The 17,107-nt window shown below is 45.7% G+C and overlaps 1 protein-coding gene across 1 annotated transcript; it reads right to left on the bottom strand.

The window, feature by feature from the left end:
- Positions 1-1,732: 1,732 nt before the first annotated feature.
- Positions 1,733-12,533, bottom strand: LOC143422257 (uncharacterized). Its single transcript, XM_076892760.1, has 3 exons — positions 12,515-12,533; positions 3,985-4,090; positions 1,733-2,201 (listed from the first exon to the last, which is right to left on the bottom strand). The coding sequence occupies exons 2-3, from the start codon at positions 4,045-4,047 to the stop codon at positions 1,767-1,769; spliced, it is 498 nt and encodes a 165-aa protein (XP_076748875.1). The 5' UTR covers positions 4,048-4,090; positions 12,515-12,533; the 3' UTR covers positions 1,733-1,766.
- Between the last annotated feature and the right edge of the window lie 4,574 nt (positions 12,534-17,107).

Raw genomic sequence — 17,107 nt, forward strand, 5'->3', positions numbered from 1 at the left:
GCTGTTGGCCACCTCGTGACGTGAGTGTCTGTATGTTTTAAAAACAAGTGAAAGGTCCTCTTAACTTCGTGCAGTTTCGTGCAGAAGAAGAATTTAATTAATAATCGAGTCAAGTTTATTGGCCACTAATGGCCTGCAAGGTTCAACCAACTGAAACTCTGTGAGCCAAGGAAAATTCTTCGTCAAACCTTGTAACTGTTATAAACGATCCAATTATATATGCGATACTGATGTTATCTTCATATAATGTCATTGAATGCAATTTTTTATTTAAAAGTAAAGTTGTTTTGCCTGCGCATGGAACTCGACAATCTTATCATCTCGCAACGTCGAGTCTGAAAATTTTCACTCTGGAGGTTGCTTCTCGTGATCTATAGGGGACGAAAATTGTATTCAAATAGAATTCCATCTTCGAAATCGATTTCGCGACAACCAGTAACTCTCTACTGGCAACGTCACGTAACCGAAGTCTCTGTAGACTCGAACGCGACCTAGAACGGTCAGTTGGCGAACAGTTGCGCAAGATGCAAATCATATCGAGATGTAAGGGATGTCCTAAGCGGTCGTAACGCACCGAACGCTTATTGATCTGCTCCTCTCCTCTTGCTGGAGAGAAGGGGGACCATGGGACCGAAACGATGCTCGCGGTCGCCGTGGATCGCGGGTACAATGGTGACCCCGACGGAGGTCTCCGTCTCGGACGACCTCGACACTCGAAACTGTGCCGAGGACACCAGGAAGACGCAAGAAGACTAACAGTCGCGTCTTTCGCTTGCACCCTTTGATGTCACTTAAAACGAACTTACTGTGGCTCGATGAAGCCTCTGGTACCTGATGAGCAGTGGAAGCTAGAGGAATTGTAATTAAAAGAAACGTTGATAGAGGAAAAAATGCTGGCGTTAGTAAAAGAGAACTGTGTCTCTTGTCTTCGATGTGAAATTTGTCACGCCTTTTTCCATTCTTTAAAGTTGTGAGAGCAGAAATTGGAAGATGTCTTTTTCATCGAAGTTTGCAGCATTTTTGCTGAATTGTGAGTGTGTGATATAGATAGAAGTAAAGTGATACGTTCTATGTTCAGCGATGGTGGTTTCGCGATAGTTTGCTACTTTGTAAATCTGTCTGTTCTAACGATACTGAAGTACGAAGATTATCACATTAATGCGTAAATAATACGCACTAATTGAGTATCTCGTTATTTCCACAAACTTCGATAATTTGATCTTAACCTACTTTATACTTCTTCAGCCACACAAAAAGTGCTCTATCTTCCCGTGGAACTAAACGGGAAACTTTCGACCGGTTCACTTGAAAGTCACTCGTAGTCGAATGAAAAACCGAACACCAACGAAGCCGCCATAAGAAGCCACCTTAGTCTCGTTTTAATTTCCACAGAATTTCATTTCACAGTTCACGTCAGAACGAGGCGAATGAAACTTACCGTCCACGGGGACATTACCAAACGCGTTTTGTCACATCAATTTAATTTGTCCCACTACTCTTAAAACGATAACTAAATAAATGATTTACAAAAACAGTTACAACATGCGTCGCCGACGGCCACTGGTTCGCGAGGTATCCGAGAAAATCTCGTATCATCCGTACTCATGAAGCTAGCTTTACGACCGGCAACGAGAGACCCAGGACGCGTTTCACGTTCACACGAGCTGCGATCTTGATTTATGCAAGAACGAGCACGGTCGCGACAGCACGCGAAAGTTCACGTGAAACGTCGCTAAACGATCGGAGTAAACGGAATGATCGCGTTCTCAATGGCTTCCCTGGCTGGTCAACTGTGTTGCGACCTTGTTCGGGTATTTCCCGTACACCTTGCCGCTTCTGGTCACTTTGTAGTGAATTTGCTGGTTCTGGATCGTGAACGTCGAGCTGGTCACGTGCGGCCCGTCGCCTGTGCAGAGCCGTTTCACTTTCGTTCGAATCCCTGTGTGCCTGTGCTTCCGTGCGGGGTTCTCCGCGCGTATTCGATGGCGATGGTGCTTCGTCAGCGTCGCCGTGGACGAGGCTTTCGTGTTGGTCAATGGCAGGTGCCTGCGTCTCTTCAGCAGCCTCAACGGAGATACGGCTAGGATCGTTTTCGCGACTCTTCGTCGACAACGCCAGAGAACCAGAGCTGTGGCGAACCAAGCGAACCAGGGACCAGCTCTTGGACTGGGGGCCGGTTCTCTTGACCAGAGGAATAGCATCTGGAAATACGAAAGTGTTCGTAAGCTTGAAAGTGAGAGGGCGATGTGATTTATGCGCTCAGAGGTAACGCTATATCTATATGGACGCGTGAAGGCGAGGCTATTGTAAATCTAACATAATCTAACTTATTCGAGGAGCGATCCGAGATTCCGCGATGTGAGTTACATTATACTTTAGAAAAGGTATTTCAGTAGTATCAGCAGCAGACCTGGAAAAGCTGGCGGTGAGCCTGTTGAGACACAGGAACATGTTTCGTAATGGAGACCATTTATATGCGAGTTTCAAAGAAAATGGGAAAAAGATATTACCTTTCTAAACTATACTAATAATTCAATCTTTCGCAATTCAGTTTATAAATATATATATTCTCTCTACGAACGTTATAATCGCAAGAAAAATGGAATAAAACAGAGACAGACAATTTTTCTCCGTCCACTTCATTCATTACTTCGATCCATATACATGTCTGTTCATTAAAGCAGAAATCTGCTGGACCCGATCGATATCAGTCTCGCTAAATCAACTTCATTAACGCCATCGAAACCTTTCTTATTTCCCGGTGCGCGCGTGATAGGCGGGAAATCCGCATCGAACGCGCGAATCGACGCCAGCGTTCCCCGTTGGGAAAAATCATCCCCCCTCAATTAAGAAGAAGAGGGATTCGGGTCGAGCGCGTAGGCGTGCACGGGCGTTAATTGAAGTCGCGGGTTTATTCGAGCGATAACGAACCGAGGAGAGCGCCAGCCGGCCCGGATGCTATGGGGGAACATTTGCAGTTGACGGCTCGCAATTTTTCGTTAATCGCCGGTGCGCCAGAAGGCTGCACAGCAATTAGCGAATAAATTGCAGTCACCGGGAGGGTGGAACGCGGAACGTTTTTGCTTCCGTGGCGAAACGTCCCCGCGCCGACCCCGTCTGGGCGGCCCAGGTAATTTTCACTGAATTTCAATCAACCCGATCCTTTCGCTACTCCCACGGAAGGAAAAAGGGAAACGGAAAGTGGCCAAGGTCTGATTGTTAATGGCAACTTCGACACTCCTGTTATTCGTTATAACTTGTAATAACGGAAAAGGTTTCATAAAGCAGCGGTTTTATCGAATAAAATTTTTTCTACCCCACCTTCTATACCTCGATTCCCTCAAAAAGTGTGCGAGGATTAAAATGTAATGAAATATTAAACCGTGCGATTTATACTGGAAATTTTTAGCCAGTGATACGTATCTTTCAATACCACTTTAGCCCCTCTCGCCCCTCGCGTGGAAGATGTATCTCAATAAAGCTGAAAGGGTGAAAGGTTAACGCTCTTTGTTACCTTCCGTTATAACAACTCTCGTTCATTCTCCGTGGTACAACGTTCTAAACCGAGATGAGAAAAGAAGGATAAGAAAAGTAGCAGAGGGAGAAACAGTCGGCGGAGGGTTGAAGCAGAAAGGGGAGGAGGACGCCAGTGGGGAAGATCGATCCCGTGACCGTCGTACTTTTTCAAGGCTGTCCAGCACTAAATCCACGGTAATTCGTTTAAGGAGGGGCTGTATAGATCGCAACAGTAGGCCGCGTCCAGACTTTTATGGCTCCCCAAATGCTTCAAATGTTAGTAGAACATTTTCGCCCCTTATCCCGCTGGATTTTCGCGGTGTACTTGCTACCCCGCGTTCTCCACCCTTTCGCGGAAACAGACGCGCACGTGTACACGCGCGAACAGTTGACCTATTTGGCAAAAGACCACCGCCACGGAGAATTCCGCATTAACAAGCCGTGGAGCGTTTTTACGTTAAGACTGACCTTATAGATCCAATCGCTGGCGCGCTGCCTGAAACTCAGGGGTCGATCGACTGGCCGAAACATAGAATGGCCGTGAACGGTGTCTTACTCCGTATGGTAGCTGAACCTGGATACAGAGGGACGTGTTACTGTTGGACAAGTTGAATTGAACTTCGGGGAATAGATAGATTGAGTTTTATAAGTTTAGAGGTTCATTTCTCATGCGAGTGGATCTCTATGTGACTTGTTCTGGATCTCATTTATACTTGTCGACAATAGAATTTGTTTACCTTCAGAGAAGTTGAATTATATTCAATTCATGTTTTCGAATAATGTGTTTCGTTTTTAACTGTAAAAGTCTATAATAATTATAAAAGGCACTCGTTCTTCTTATTATTATCCAGTTGGTGCGTCATAAAACTCTGAGATGCTCACCAATGCTGCCTTTTAAAGACGGGTTGAATATAACCGGAGACGACATTGATACCAGCAAAGAAAAACTAGATGAAAGCAAACTTTATAAAGAAACAAACGGGCAATCGTTTTGATCAAAGAGGGCTGCAACTCGGCCCGCAACAAGTATCGATTCGGTAAAAAAAAAAGCGAGACAAACGTAGCCAGTAATCTGCGACGGAAAAACTGGATCGACTTGTCGACCGGCAAAAAGTCAATTCCGAACGGGAAAAACGGGCAATCGGAAACTTCGTCTCACGGTCGAACGATACAAACGGAATACAGGATGAAACACGCAATTTATTGCAGCAAACGGACATGCTCTTCGCGGTTACGAGAAAAACTTAAATCTTACCCGAGGAACAGAATTGCTGGACTTCGCGTGAAACTTTAGACATTATGCCGCGAGTTTTTCGTGTTCCTCGCGATTCACCTCGTACTTTAAAGCTTTACAAATTTCGCCACGTGTCCCAACCGGCTACGGAACGAAATAAGAAGGAAACAACACTTGACCTCTAGCTGAAAGTTTAAAAAAAATGGTGTCCAACTTTCTCAGTGGCTACACGAAGAAGCGAGAATGTCACTGGAAGGATAACTCCCGAGTTCCAGCAGGAAGTTGAAAAATGTTACCTTTTAACGAATCTTGTCAAGGGTGCAGAGAAACTGGTCTCGCGAATCGCGATACTAAAAGTGGCCACCCATCGAGGGTATATAAGAAAGTTGGCAGTCGATAGGAATTAATGAGCCAGGCCTAGCTGCGACTAGAAACTGCAGGCCGTTATAGTCAAGTAGATAAGAACAAAGGGCGAGCGTTGCGAAAGGAAACGGAGGAACGTTAATGGCCTTTCCAACGAGGAGAGCTTGACAAATAGCGGTCGACGGCGATGAAAGAGCGGGCTGCGTTTCGTTACGTGGCCGCTCGCAACGAGTTCGGCCTTTCAGAACGGGGAAAGACCATAAAGAACCGTGGCGATGCGGTGGACAGCCTCGGATCGCGAGCTTTTCTGTCTGCTCGCCGTCGCCCACGCGAATCCTGGGATATATCGCGTGTCACGCGCAGCCAAAGGGGAGTCGTGGAAGCCGAGAGGAACGGAAATTTGAAGAATGCACGAATATCCACGGTACCTGTGCAGAAATTAACATACAGGAGCACGCGAGATACAAGGGAGCTGTGGACGACGTCCTGAATCGGGAGTACGAGAGCGTCTATGCGTGTGCGGTGAGCTATTAATTCAACTTCGCGCGCTGTTCTGGCTCACGCGTCGTGGCGAACGGAAGTGCCTCGAACGTGCTGATCGAAGTCGTTAGAAGTGAAGAACGCGAACGGACGATGTGATATTTAATTCTTACGAGTGTATCTGACTCCTTTCTATTTCCCTGAAGAACGCTACGTGGAATATATTGTAGCTGGAAAAGATTATGGGAAAATGAATATGGATGAAATAAAGTTTACGAGACGGAGAATTTGAATAGACTATTACATAAATGTACAGTGGTTAAGAAAAGTGTTTGTGATCTTCTATCTATTTTTGCATTTTCTATCTTCATTATGTAAATAATTGAAAGTACTGTCGTGCGATTTAATGAAATATAATTTAGGTACCAGGTTTAACCAAGATTAAACTCCATAAAATGAAATGTACTATGAGGTGGATAATTACGGGTTCAAGGTAAATTTAATATAGTCCAATGAATATTTTAATGAGCCATGATATTCATATCCGGCGTTAACTCACCGTTACAAGGATAATTATTAACTGATATAATAGTGTGCACTTAAATGCTGCGTAGAAATTTAATTGCCTGCATCCACATTCTTTTATCCTACTGTTTTTGTTTGTTTTAAGGTGGAATTTATGTATGCCCATTAAATATTTTTGAAATACTTTCATAAGAATGCGAGGTACGAAATGTAAATTTGCGAAGATGAAAAAAGTTGTGATGTAGACAATAAATAAAATTAGAGATTTCATGTTTATTAATATTCAGGTGTATCTGGTGTGTCTCGGTTAACCGCAGGTTGGAATAAACAGGTCGGAAATGGTAAAGAGTAGAAAATTGGGAGAAGAATGGATTAATATGTATGAAACCGCGAAATTAAGAACGCCAAGGATACAAATGAATTCGGTATTTTGTCATTAATTTATTAAACGAACCGTGTTTAATCGAAAATGAACGTAAACGGACCACAGAGCGACAGAATGAGAAATACGCTCATTAATGAAACGTAAGATCGGAAGGCAAAAATGGAAATGGAGCGGAGGACAGCTGGGATCGTGTTCTGCGTTCATTCGTGTGTAAAACATGCACTGATTAACTCGAAATGGAACAGGAGCAGCGAGAAGAAAAATTCGCGTGCATTAACTTGTGCATATCTAATTGAGCGTTAAGAATTCCAGAGCGATATATAATTGTGGAGTATTCGTATTTTCATTCAGTTCATTGAGATTGTTGTTTCCCGTACATTCGCGAATTCATTGAATTGTCGCTTCTCGCGTATATATTCGTCTTTTTGTTCGCTGTTTACTTGAGTCTTAAACTTATTTTTCATTGCAAATAATGGTAAATTAATAAAATAACAGGGCATAGAAATCTAAATCTGTTGTAATCCTTGAAACTTGCTCGATATCTCTCCCAGTCGATACGTAAAACCAACGAACACCCAAGGAGCGATAATTCAAGCGAGTGCAAACAACACCCAACAACTCCACCGAGCACACGTTTGGAAACTTCACCGGTTCCTCCGCTTTAATCGAAATCACCGGCCCCAAACACGAACCGGAGGAACCATAAACCACAAAGGCGGAGTGGAAAGCCAGCATCCTTGGCAAATTCAATTCCTCGAGAGCTCGTAAAAACCTCTGGCCCTAAACCATCTTCGCGCAACAATACCACGCCCGCTGGCAGAGAAGAATCGTAAACGGAATCAAATCTAAAATCGCAGGAGAGGAACGAGTGAGCGCAAACAGAAGGCGGAGGGAAATAAATCAGAATGCTGTTGAGAAAGTTCTATGCAGGACAGTCAAAGCTGGAACACCTTTCATCCCCACCGTAGGGGCTGGAAGAATTCACGTCGGATCGAACGGGGAAAATCCAGGGGTTAGGTCAAGTGACAGCGATAGAGATGGAATCGAGATAGCGGCGACGATGTTAAGGCGACCGTGACACGGTGGGACGCGTCTCGATAAGGACGGGCGGAAAAGCATCGCGTGGCTCGGTAAATCGCGAAGCGAAAGGCTTCCACGATCGGTTGATACACCGCGACGTGACTTGGACGCGACGCAGCGATCCCCTTCAAGCAGCCACGAGGCGAACACCTTAAATGGGCGCGCACGCCTGCGATCCTTTGGCTGGTTTCCACGCCGGTGGAATTACCGATTAATCGGCAATAAATAACGCGCATAAACGGCCCTATCTTATTAAGATACATCAACGTCCGGTGTTTCCCATTATCGTGCCGGCTTTTAAGGTTCCGACGCTGGTAAAGGGGAGAAGGGCTTGCGCTTGGTGCATTCAGAATGCCAATTCCGTCGTTTATCGCATGTACCTTCTCGCCATACTGCGACACGTTAGTCTGTGAATTTGATAATGCGAACGACTACATCGTCAACTGGTACTTAAGTTGAGAGAAGTGGATTGAGAATACGAAAGAGTAATTGCTACATGCACAGCGATGGTAACAAGCTAAAGTGTTTCTGTACGCGTTGAGATGTACATCGAGATACAGGGGATGCGCGTGTCTGCTTTTTATGTATCCCCGGCTTCTCCATGAACGAACGCTTTACTCTTGCGTCCCTATAACTAACACGGACGCTCATAAAGTCACTTTTACTACCCGTCTGGTAAAATATTTCGAACCAAGGTCAGTACTCGATCAAAGCGGTAAAACTGTGCCACGGATGTGCCCTGGCAGCTCGAGCGTTTTCGCTCTTTTTCTCATCTCCATTTCGGAACTTTCTACCCAGGGGTATGCCTTTCATGTTCTCTAGGAAACAGTCGTCCACAAATTTTAGTCCTCCCTATTCCCTCCAGGCGTACTCGTATTTCGTTCCATCCAGAGTTAACCTTTACTCAACGCGTTCATCCATTTCGTGCAAGTTTTTGGCGTCTACAATATTCGAGCGTCATTCATATCTTGTAAAATCCTAACCACAGTTTAAAAGAATAAATTTGAATATCATCTGAATATCATATACACTCCTAACACAAGTTTTCCGAAATCCCAACGAGTCCCACGATTACAGAGTCACACGACTTCATTCAAAAATCTACGCGCTCACACTTTAACAGATCTCAGCTGATCTTCACAAAATGGCGTCAATTGAAATTTCTGTCCATTCCCACTTAGAAAACAGGAAAAGAAGAGGACCACGGGAACGAAAATAGAACCTTCGAAAAGAAAAGCGCGTATACCTCAACGTGTCTCGACCCTCTCCAACCCTTCCACCTGGTCTCCCGTCTGGATCTCCACCGCGGAACCAGTCGTCCACTGCCGACGCAGTGGATATCGTGCACGGCCGTGGTTCTCGTGGCTTTCGAAGCGCGGCAAGGAGCCCACCCGGGACCGTCGTGCGTTGCTTCCTAACCAAACAGCGGCTCGTGGTAGACGTCAACCTCGCAGACGGGGACACGTCCGGCAGCGGCGCGGCGACTTTTCATATCCTTCGACCGTGAATTTCCCTGGACGACGATCGCCGAGAACGTGGTCCGGACAGACGCGGCAGGGTCGCGGCTCTTGCGCGCGGCACAATCTGGCGGGGAAATTGTTCGTAGGTGGTGAACGGAAAAAAATGTGTTGGACCAAATGACTGGCGAAGGGCAGAAAGGGCGGAGGGGGATGGACGCAGAGGGGGCGAGGGAAAGAATTTAGACAAAGGATGGAGCGGCTCGACCGGCTCACGCGGCTGACGTTCGTCCCGGTACCGCGATTCGACTTAACGATCGATCCTCGAGGCGAAACAGCGTTCAGAGGGGTGGCCGAACCGCTTTGGACGCGGCGATCGAGCGAGCGCGCGACGCCGCGCAACGCGAATCGATTGGCCATGCGGCGAGGCCCGCCGGAAAATTTGTCGCTCGTCGGAATGGAAACCGTTCTGGAATGAAGCGTTATCGGGCTGTCTCACGCTTCGACCGAGCGGCCGCGCTTTTTGTTCGAGCACCCGCGCTCTTGACTTTTTCGGGGGCGTGCAGCTTTCGGTCAGTCGGCTCCCTCGGATGAATGCACAAGTTCCTTTTGTGCACGGCGGTCCTTTTTATTCGCGTTACACACACTACCACAGAGCGTTATCTGGTATGCACTTGAACGTCCCGTTCGTTGCCATAATTTATCGGTTTAGAACGGCACTCGAGACTTATCTGAACCTCTATGATTTGTCGAATTGCACGCTCATAGGTTCGACGTGTTTCATTGATCCTCGTGAAAAACGAAAACGTTTGTTCTCCATCGAGGAGTGTAGGCAGTAATCGAAACTTTGCGTCGCAGGGCCGATTTTTATTGCCCGGCCTGTGAACGTTCGTTTCCAGCGCGTTACACCGCAAAACATGATACGCTACGCTAAAATCGACACCAGTAAAAAGCGCAAAAAAGTAACGCGATATAGATCGGGGCAATCCTATACCCATAAATTATTAGCCAGCGAGACGAGAACATATTATTTTACAGTTTTGGTACAATGTAGACTTTATCGATTTCTTTTTTGCCTCCCACGAACGAAGTATCCGCCTTTTCGCTCACGGAAGACCGCGACGAAATTTCGATGCGCTCCGCTGCACGCCGAAAGCGATTCCTCTAGTTGGGGATGGGTCAACCTCCGGTCTCTCGACTATAGTCTCTCCTTCCTAAACTCTCGTACACCCCCGTGACGTCACTGGTTCGTGTCAGTAGGTCAGAACCTGGATACGTGGTCCGTGTGCGCGGCTGTTTGTTCGATGTACTGGGTGTTCGCAAATTGCATTTACCGTCTGAAACTTTCGTGAAACGTACACGACTCTTTGCCGCGTTACCTTCCGCGTGTAATAGCGTTTGAGTAGAAACGATGCCTCGGAGAAATACCAGAAGCAACAGTCTCGTTAAAAAGCTGGTTACTATAAAAGAATAATTATTTTCCATTCTGTATTGTTATATATTGTTACTAGATAACGCTATTTAAATGATACAAAGAAAATTGAAAAAATGACAAATAAATTTATCGATGTGAAGCGAACGAAGCGAGGATAAATATTTTCGTCGAACCTTGTTCCTCGCTCATTACGATTCATATTCATCTCTAACGTTGATTTTGTCATTAAGCGGAACAGCCGTTGAATGAAACAATTAAGCGGTTTAAACTCGAGGATGACAATTAGCAGCAAAACGAAGCAGCCTGAATAACTGACGTCATGTCGCTCGATTCAGTAAAATTTCACCCGGAGCATCGTTGCAATACAGACATTGTTTCTATATCGTTTGACCAACCGGAGGGTGACGCAAAGTAAACGGAAGTGTGATAAAAAGAACAAGCGAAATATTATCCCGCTACATGAGAGGGGAGCGAAGCACAACGCGTATTACATGCCAAAGGGGTGGAAAAATGGCGGTAACGCGATAGTTCTCGAGTAAGAACATTTCTTTCGTTAAAGCTACACTAAACATACAACGATTAAGAAGCTAAAACCATCTCACACGAGTGTACAGCTCTAAGAACAGCGTGTCAAGGCGTGTCGCTGACGTGATGCGAACGAAAAATTATATTCGTCCGATTAACCCCTTTCACGCGTCGCCCTCGCCAAACGCAGCGTTTCCTCCAAGATAAAGGTTAAAGTTTATCCCGTCTTTGCAACCTCGACAATTTACCGCGGTCATTAATTTCTTCCGCAGCATTGCTCCCCTGTGCGAGACAAATTTTTCCATGGTCTACGTAATCTCGTGCGACGGCGTCGCCGCGCCTTTGATCACCGGCTCTTTCCTCCGCGTTTCCCGCGATAAGGTCGCTTGGAGGATCTCACGGAACGAGTTCCGTCGCTGACACCACAGATTTCCACGATAATCGCGCTATACGTTGCGTTTTTGAAAGCCACTCGAGGTAAACGGGGTAGGCAACAAATCACGCACAGTCGGAGATTCGATCGTAAATTATGCGAAATCGGCTTGTACAAGTGGCAAGGTCTTGTACTCCCGCGAAATTAAACAAGAACCGTCTTTGCAAAAATTCCAACTCCTCGTAGAACGGTTCTCAAGATGTTTTGCGAAATTTTCACTCACTTGCGAGCTGTTTGAAAATATTATTAGCTGCGAGTGTAAGCTGTGTATGTGTTATAGAATCGATCGTGATTTACGCGAGCTTGAATCGATAATTTTGCCATCGACACTTACGTGTCTTTATTGAAAATAACAAGTAGATAGTAAGATCACGTTATCAAAAGTATAACATTCTGACGTGGATATCGATCATTTCTAGCATTACTCGCGTTACTGACTTGTACATTCTCGCAAGAATTTCATTGTGCTCGATCTGAATATGGAACCGGTCCAGCTGCCAAGAGAAAAAGAGTTAACGTTCGAAAGAAAATACACGCAAACGATGATTAATGGGCGAACATTCGATGACACGATAACGAAGTTTATCGTTCGATCTTCGCGCGGACGAAAGAATGGCATGCAAATCGAGAAGTCGGAGAGCTCTGGCCTTGCTATGTGTTCCTTTAACACCACCACGCGGTGCACATTTTATTCGTCTCGAGAGTTAACGATATTGTTGCTCGAGCAACTCATGTGTCGCGTTTCATAAGAGAACCGTAAATATGAGTATCGTTAGATGGTCCTACTACCTTTCGATATGCAGTATGATCGTTCGAGACTGTTCCAAGTCAAGTAATTGCAAAGCCTCAAAATTTTTCTAAATATATATACGTACTCTTTTACAATTTCCATTTAAAATCATATATGTGATATGAATAAATCAATTTCAAAGAGCTAGTCACTTCTTATCGCGTCTACACACCAACCACTCTCCCTGTGCGAATACTTTGTTCACCAATACGACGGCTAAAAAATGCTAAGCATATTTATGCTCGATTACAAAAAGAGCAAATCGTCCATCGCCGCAATCCTGCCACTCACCCAAGGGGTCCGTCCGAAACAGGTAGTCAAATGCACGTCGTCGCATCGCGGAGCCTCGAAAATTCCTCTCGCAACACGCCGCGGGTCGAAACCTGCTCCCGCGCGGAACGAGCGGGCATCGATGATTACATCTTCCCAGGAAGTCAATTTGCAATGCAGATCCAGCGAAAAGAGGGGTTCGAGGGCACGGGCCAGCACTCGCGGAGGATCACGCCGCCGTCGGAAGGACAGGAGGCGCGGATGAAACCGTCGGAGGGAATGGAAATGTCGCATGCGGTCGAATATTATATTGTCACGGTGATTTATAGCCGTGCCCTGCCCCCGCGTTTCGTGCCCCGTGCTGCTGGTAATGGCCAATAATGCGACACGATGATGCGCGCAATTATCCCGCCGTTCTTCGCGCGCTTCCGAAGACAACCTCGAGGGTAAGAGCAAAACGAACGAGGCGCAGACCTCGCTACGGTCGCGGCACCGCACCGACCTTGGTCTCGACCGCGTCGCAACCGATCCGACGCGCAGAGATCGTGCTCAGACACTTGAGCAATTGAAAGGATTCACTTTCGACGGATGTATGCAGCGATTTCTTACCTTATTGTCGGGTAATTCGCGAGTGAACTTTCGGAAGATTATGCGAGAGCGTTTATAACCACCTATAACCACTAATTATTCATATAGATAATGAGTTGGAAGTTCTGATGGAATTAGCGGTAGTTTTCATTCAGTAGACTTCATTTGGACCCTAGTCCACAGAATAAGGGTGGAAATCGAAGAGCAACATAAACAAGATTGACATAATAGGTTTACAATTAGGAAAGTTCCAACTCGTCTAAAAAGTTCTTGACCTAATACTTTCAGAAACGCATTATCCACGAAGCAATATCGAAAGGTCTGTCCGTTGTAACACGTCCCAGCTATTGCACAATGTCAACCAACTCGGATAAGTATCACCTCCCCTCAAGTTTAAAACTCTGAACAAATCTGAAAGGTACAAGGGAATACCATTTCATTGAATATTTTGTGTAGCATTCATAGATCAACATAGCTAGTATTTATAAATCAAAATAAGTTTCGAATCCACTCGCAGACGAATCCTAGAACAACACTCGTATCACCCTCGATCCAACTGCAGTTGCACTTTATCCGCCAATGTTCCGTCTCTCGTAAAGTTGCTCGAACTGACCATTGGTCATGAATTTTCGACGAGCAACATTCCGATCGTTATACTCGGTCAACGTGGGACCGACATTGAACCAGTGCAATGCTGCAATGCAGGTGGACCAGCCGGTGCAGCTGGAAGATGCGTAGGCAGTCGGAGGCTGGGGCCACCGTCTACCGCAAATCTCTCGCGGCTCCCGCAGATGTTATCTTCACCGCAAGATATCCAGCAATTCTGTCCCCCTTTGAAAGCGCCAGCGCGAGGCCAGCTCGCAAGAAATCATTTCGCTCGCACGGAATAGGTGGAGACGAAAAAGAAGAAGAAGAAGAAGAAGAAGAAGAAGAAGAAGAAGATGCGGGGCAGGACTGAGGTGTCACGGGGACAGCGGGCGTGTAGGCAACTCTAGGGATAAGAGGAGTAGAACCGTGCCGAGCAACCCTTTGTTTCGCGTGGTTGCTAGCTGCCAGGCAGTAGAATAATTTTCCAACGGAATTGGACTACAATTCATCGTGACAAATGAAATGAACCCACTAACTGGCGAGGCTGGTTGTTCTGGTCTGTTTTCTAATCTGCTTTCTGCAACGTATCAATTCGAGCACGATGCCGAGGGTAGGGTGGTTGCGAGAGCTTGTGCGAGAGGTTGTTAGACGGATTTTTCGAGACCATTTCTTTTTAACAATTTAGTTTGATAGTTGTGCTCATTGCACAATTTTTGTAACTATAATTTTTGTATGCATGTATATCTTGTTTGGAAGCATTTTACTTTTTAGTTTAGTGCGTCCAAATAAATTCGTTGCGCCGTCTGACCAATTTTCCATTCCAATTTCGCAATGCGTCAAGTAATGAACGAAAGTGAAAACTGGTTGCGTCGATTACTCTTAATTTTGTGAAATTTTCAGTGGAAATATCGAGAGACCGGTGCACGTGTCCACAAGTTAGAATTATATGGATCCGGTAGGTGTAGCAGTGGAAAAGTCCGCAATAGAACGAAGCGAAATTGAATTTAGGAGTTCAAGGGTGGAATCGATTTTCCAAGGACGATCATGAATCACGCTAGTTCCGACCAGTTTGTTTCTAATACCCCGTTTCAATTTTGTTGAGAGACAGGTTATAGTGTGCACTGGCTAATTTAAGCCTGGCTCGTGGGGAAAGTTTGACTCGTTGAAGAAAAAGTTTAATTACCGTACTTGGTAATAGCAGTATCGAAAAGAAGTAACAATTATTGCTCATTCAATAGGATACTTTCTGATAGGTAATCTCATTTGTTGTTTTCGTAGAAACTTTTAAAATAAAGATTCCACATCCTTTTATGAAATATCGAAGTTGTTCCTGTCAAGATCTCCCCATCTACGTACTCCTATATATTTTTGTAACACATATGAACCGGTCGTTTTTGAAACTGTTCTTATATATGTATATAACAACGTTTCAAAGAACAGAGATGTATAATTATCGAGCCATGAATTCAAATTTTTCTAATTCACCCTCGTACATATAAATGCATACCAATATGCGTACCCCAGCAAACACAACGTATCATCTTTCAAATCTATCTTTCAAACTATGTTATCGCGCGAACAACTTGTTAAATATATTCCAAGGGAAAAATGCATTTCAACTCGACACCCTGCGATCCCAAACGAGAACGGAACACCTTACCTTCCGTGAATAAGGGTTTTGTAAATGGGTGCCCCGCTGAGTGTTGAATTTTACGACCGCGCCACATAATTCGCTACGTGGTACCACACACGTGAACAGTTTCTACGTGAGCGCGAGTAGAAGAGGCCAACGGATGAAAGATCGAGGGTCGAACAGTGGGCCAACGTGCTCGACATTGAATCATTGGTAATTACCAGCGCGCCACCAGGCATTGTCTCCGCGTTATCAGTAATCTATTCATTACCGGGGCGTAATTGCGCGTGCAAACACGATGCCACGGGTGCGCGCACACCAGCCTTACTTTCGACCCCTTTATTATCCGGATGCAAAATCGATCGGACGAACGCGGCTGTGTCCGGTGCACGCGGTGGTGCGCCAGCCGGATCGCTCGCTTTTCCTCGCCCCCATGATTTCCATCGGGCACGCGCGCACGTACCACGGGAACGCGTGACTCACGACCTACATTCGTCTGGCTGGGAACCCGTGACACCTTTTGCACGCGGGACCAACGGGTTTATCGCTCGTAAATGGAGAAACTCCTAGCCGCGTTCCCGGAATATCCGAGCCGATCGCTGGAGAGAGCGTCGAGAACAGACGAATGCAATAACGCTCAGGAGAGACCCGACCGCTCGGTTCTCCTTCCTCCTTGCGAATCTATCGCCTCGCAGGAATTGGAAGCTGGTGGAAATTGTTGATTTATTGGACGGCTCGAATAACACGGGTGTGCGGATCGGTTTCGGTTGGGAAACGTCCGGACGAGGCAGGTTCGACGCGGAGTCGATCGAATGGATGCACGTAGGTGTTTCGCATGTAAATTCCTGGAACGAACGGGGATAGGCATTCGCTGCGAAAACTTGTTGTAGCTCTTTTTCGCCGTTCGTTTAGTCTTCAGATTTTTGTCCAAGCAAACAGACGTTGCGGTTCTCTCGAGCCTTATTTCAACTGGACGTAGCGTAAGAATGCGCCTAGAGGAGATACGAGAGAAGCGATCGATCGTTTATTGTTCACTCGAATGCGTTATTAAATTTTTATAATACCGCATTCGAAATTACTCCGATGCGCTGTACAAATAGCTCAGGTTCGCGGTTATTCGAGCAACGTCTGGTATTTTCTAAAGAATACGCGCACGGCTTTATTAAGACACGCCATTCCGTGCACTGGAACATAAAGTAGATGCTCCGAGCATCTCGTGTAATCCTCTGCAACCCAAATGCAACGGTAAAGTCTATCCACGCTTGTATAAATATTTACGTACCTTTCCCTCGTAGCACATCATTAACCATTTTAGCAGTAGAATTATACATCCCTTGGGATAACGAAGGGGTTGATAGGGAGTTATACGACAATTCTATGTAAACTGATTTCCTCTAGTATCTGAAACTAGCATAAAATATAATAATAATTCTAATATACTGATAGAAAACTAGTAATAAATTCAGATAAACCACAATTCATTGCAAGATCTATATTTGTAACGAAGCACCTTCAGCCTTTGACGCCTCTAACTGATAGAACCGGCGATTTCGATGCGATAACGTACACGATCGCATGGCTCCTCGATCTCTGAAAATGACTCACCGTTGACAAGATTAATCCATACTTACGGCACACCCTGTAGACGCAACAATGATCGTCGGGTCAGAAAAATCGCAGGCATGAATCAACAAAGGGGAAGGAGAAAAATGGTAGATCGCGGGAGCCGGGTGTACGCGCTTTCGAGTTTCGCAATCGGTTCAGCCCGGACGACGTCCCATCCTATCCCGAGGAGCAAACAACGC

This window comes from Xylocopa sonorina, chromosome 3, assembly GCF_050948175.1.
Source record: "Xylocopa sonorina isolate GNS202 chromosome 3, iyXylSono1_principal, whole genome shotgun sequence".
NCBI classification, from domain to species: domain Eukaryota; kingdom Metazoa; phylum Arthropoda; class Insecta; order Hymenoptera; family Apidae; genus Xylocopa; species Xylocopa sonorina.

What these genes read in the sequence shown, in the direction of transcription:
- LOC143422257 (XM_076892760.1), bottom strand. Translation starts at nt 4,047, where the DNA reads ATGTTTCGGCCAGTCGATCGACCCCTGAGTTTCAGGCAGCGCGCCAGC. An exon ending in CCAGCGATTGGATCTATAAG is followed by an intron (nt 2,202 to 3,984) that starts GTCAGTCTTAAC and finishes TCGTATTTCCAG; the next exon opens with ATGCTATTCCTCTGGTCAAG.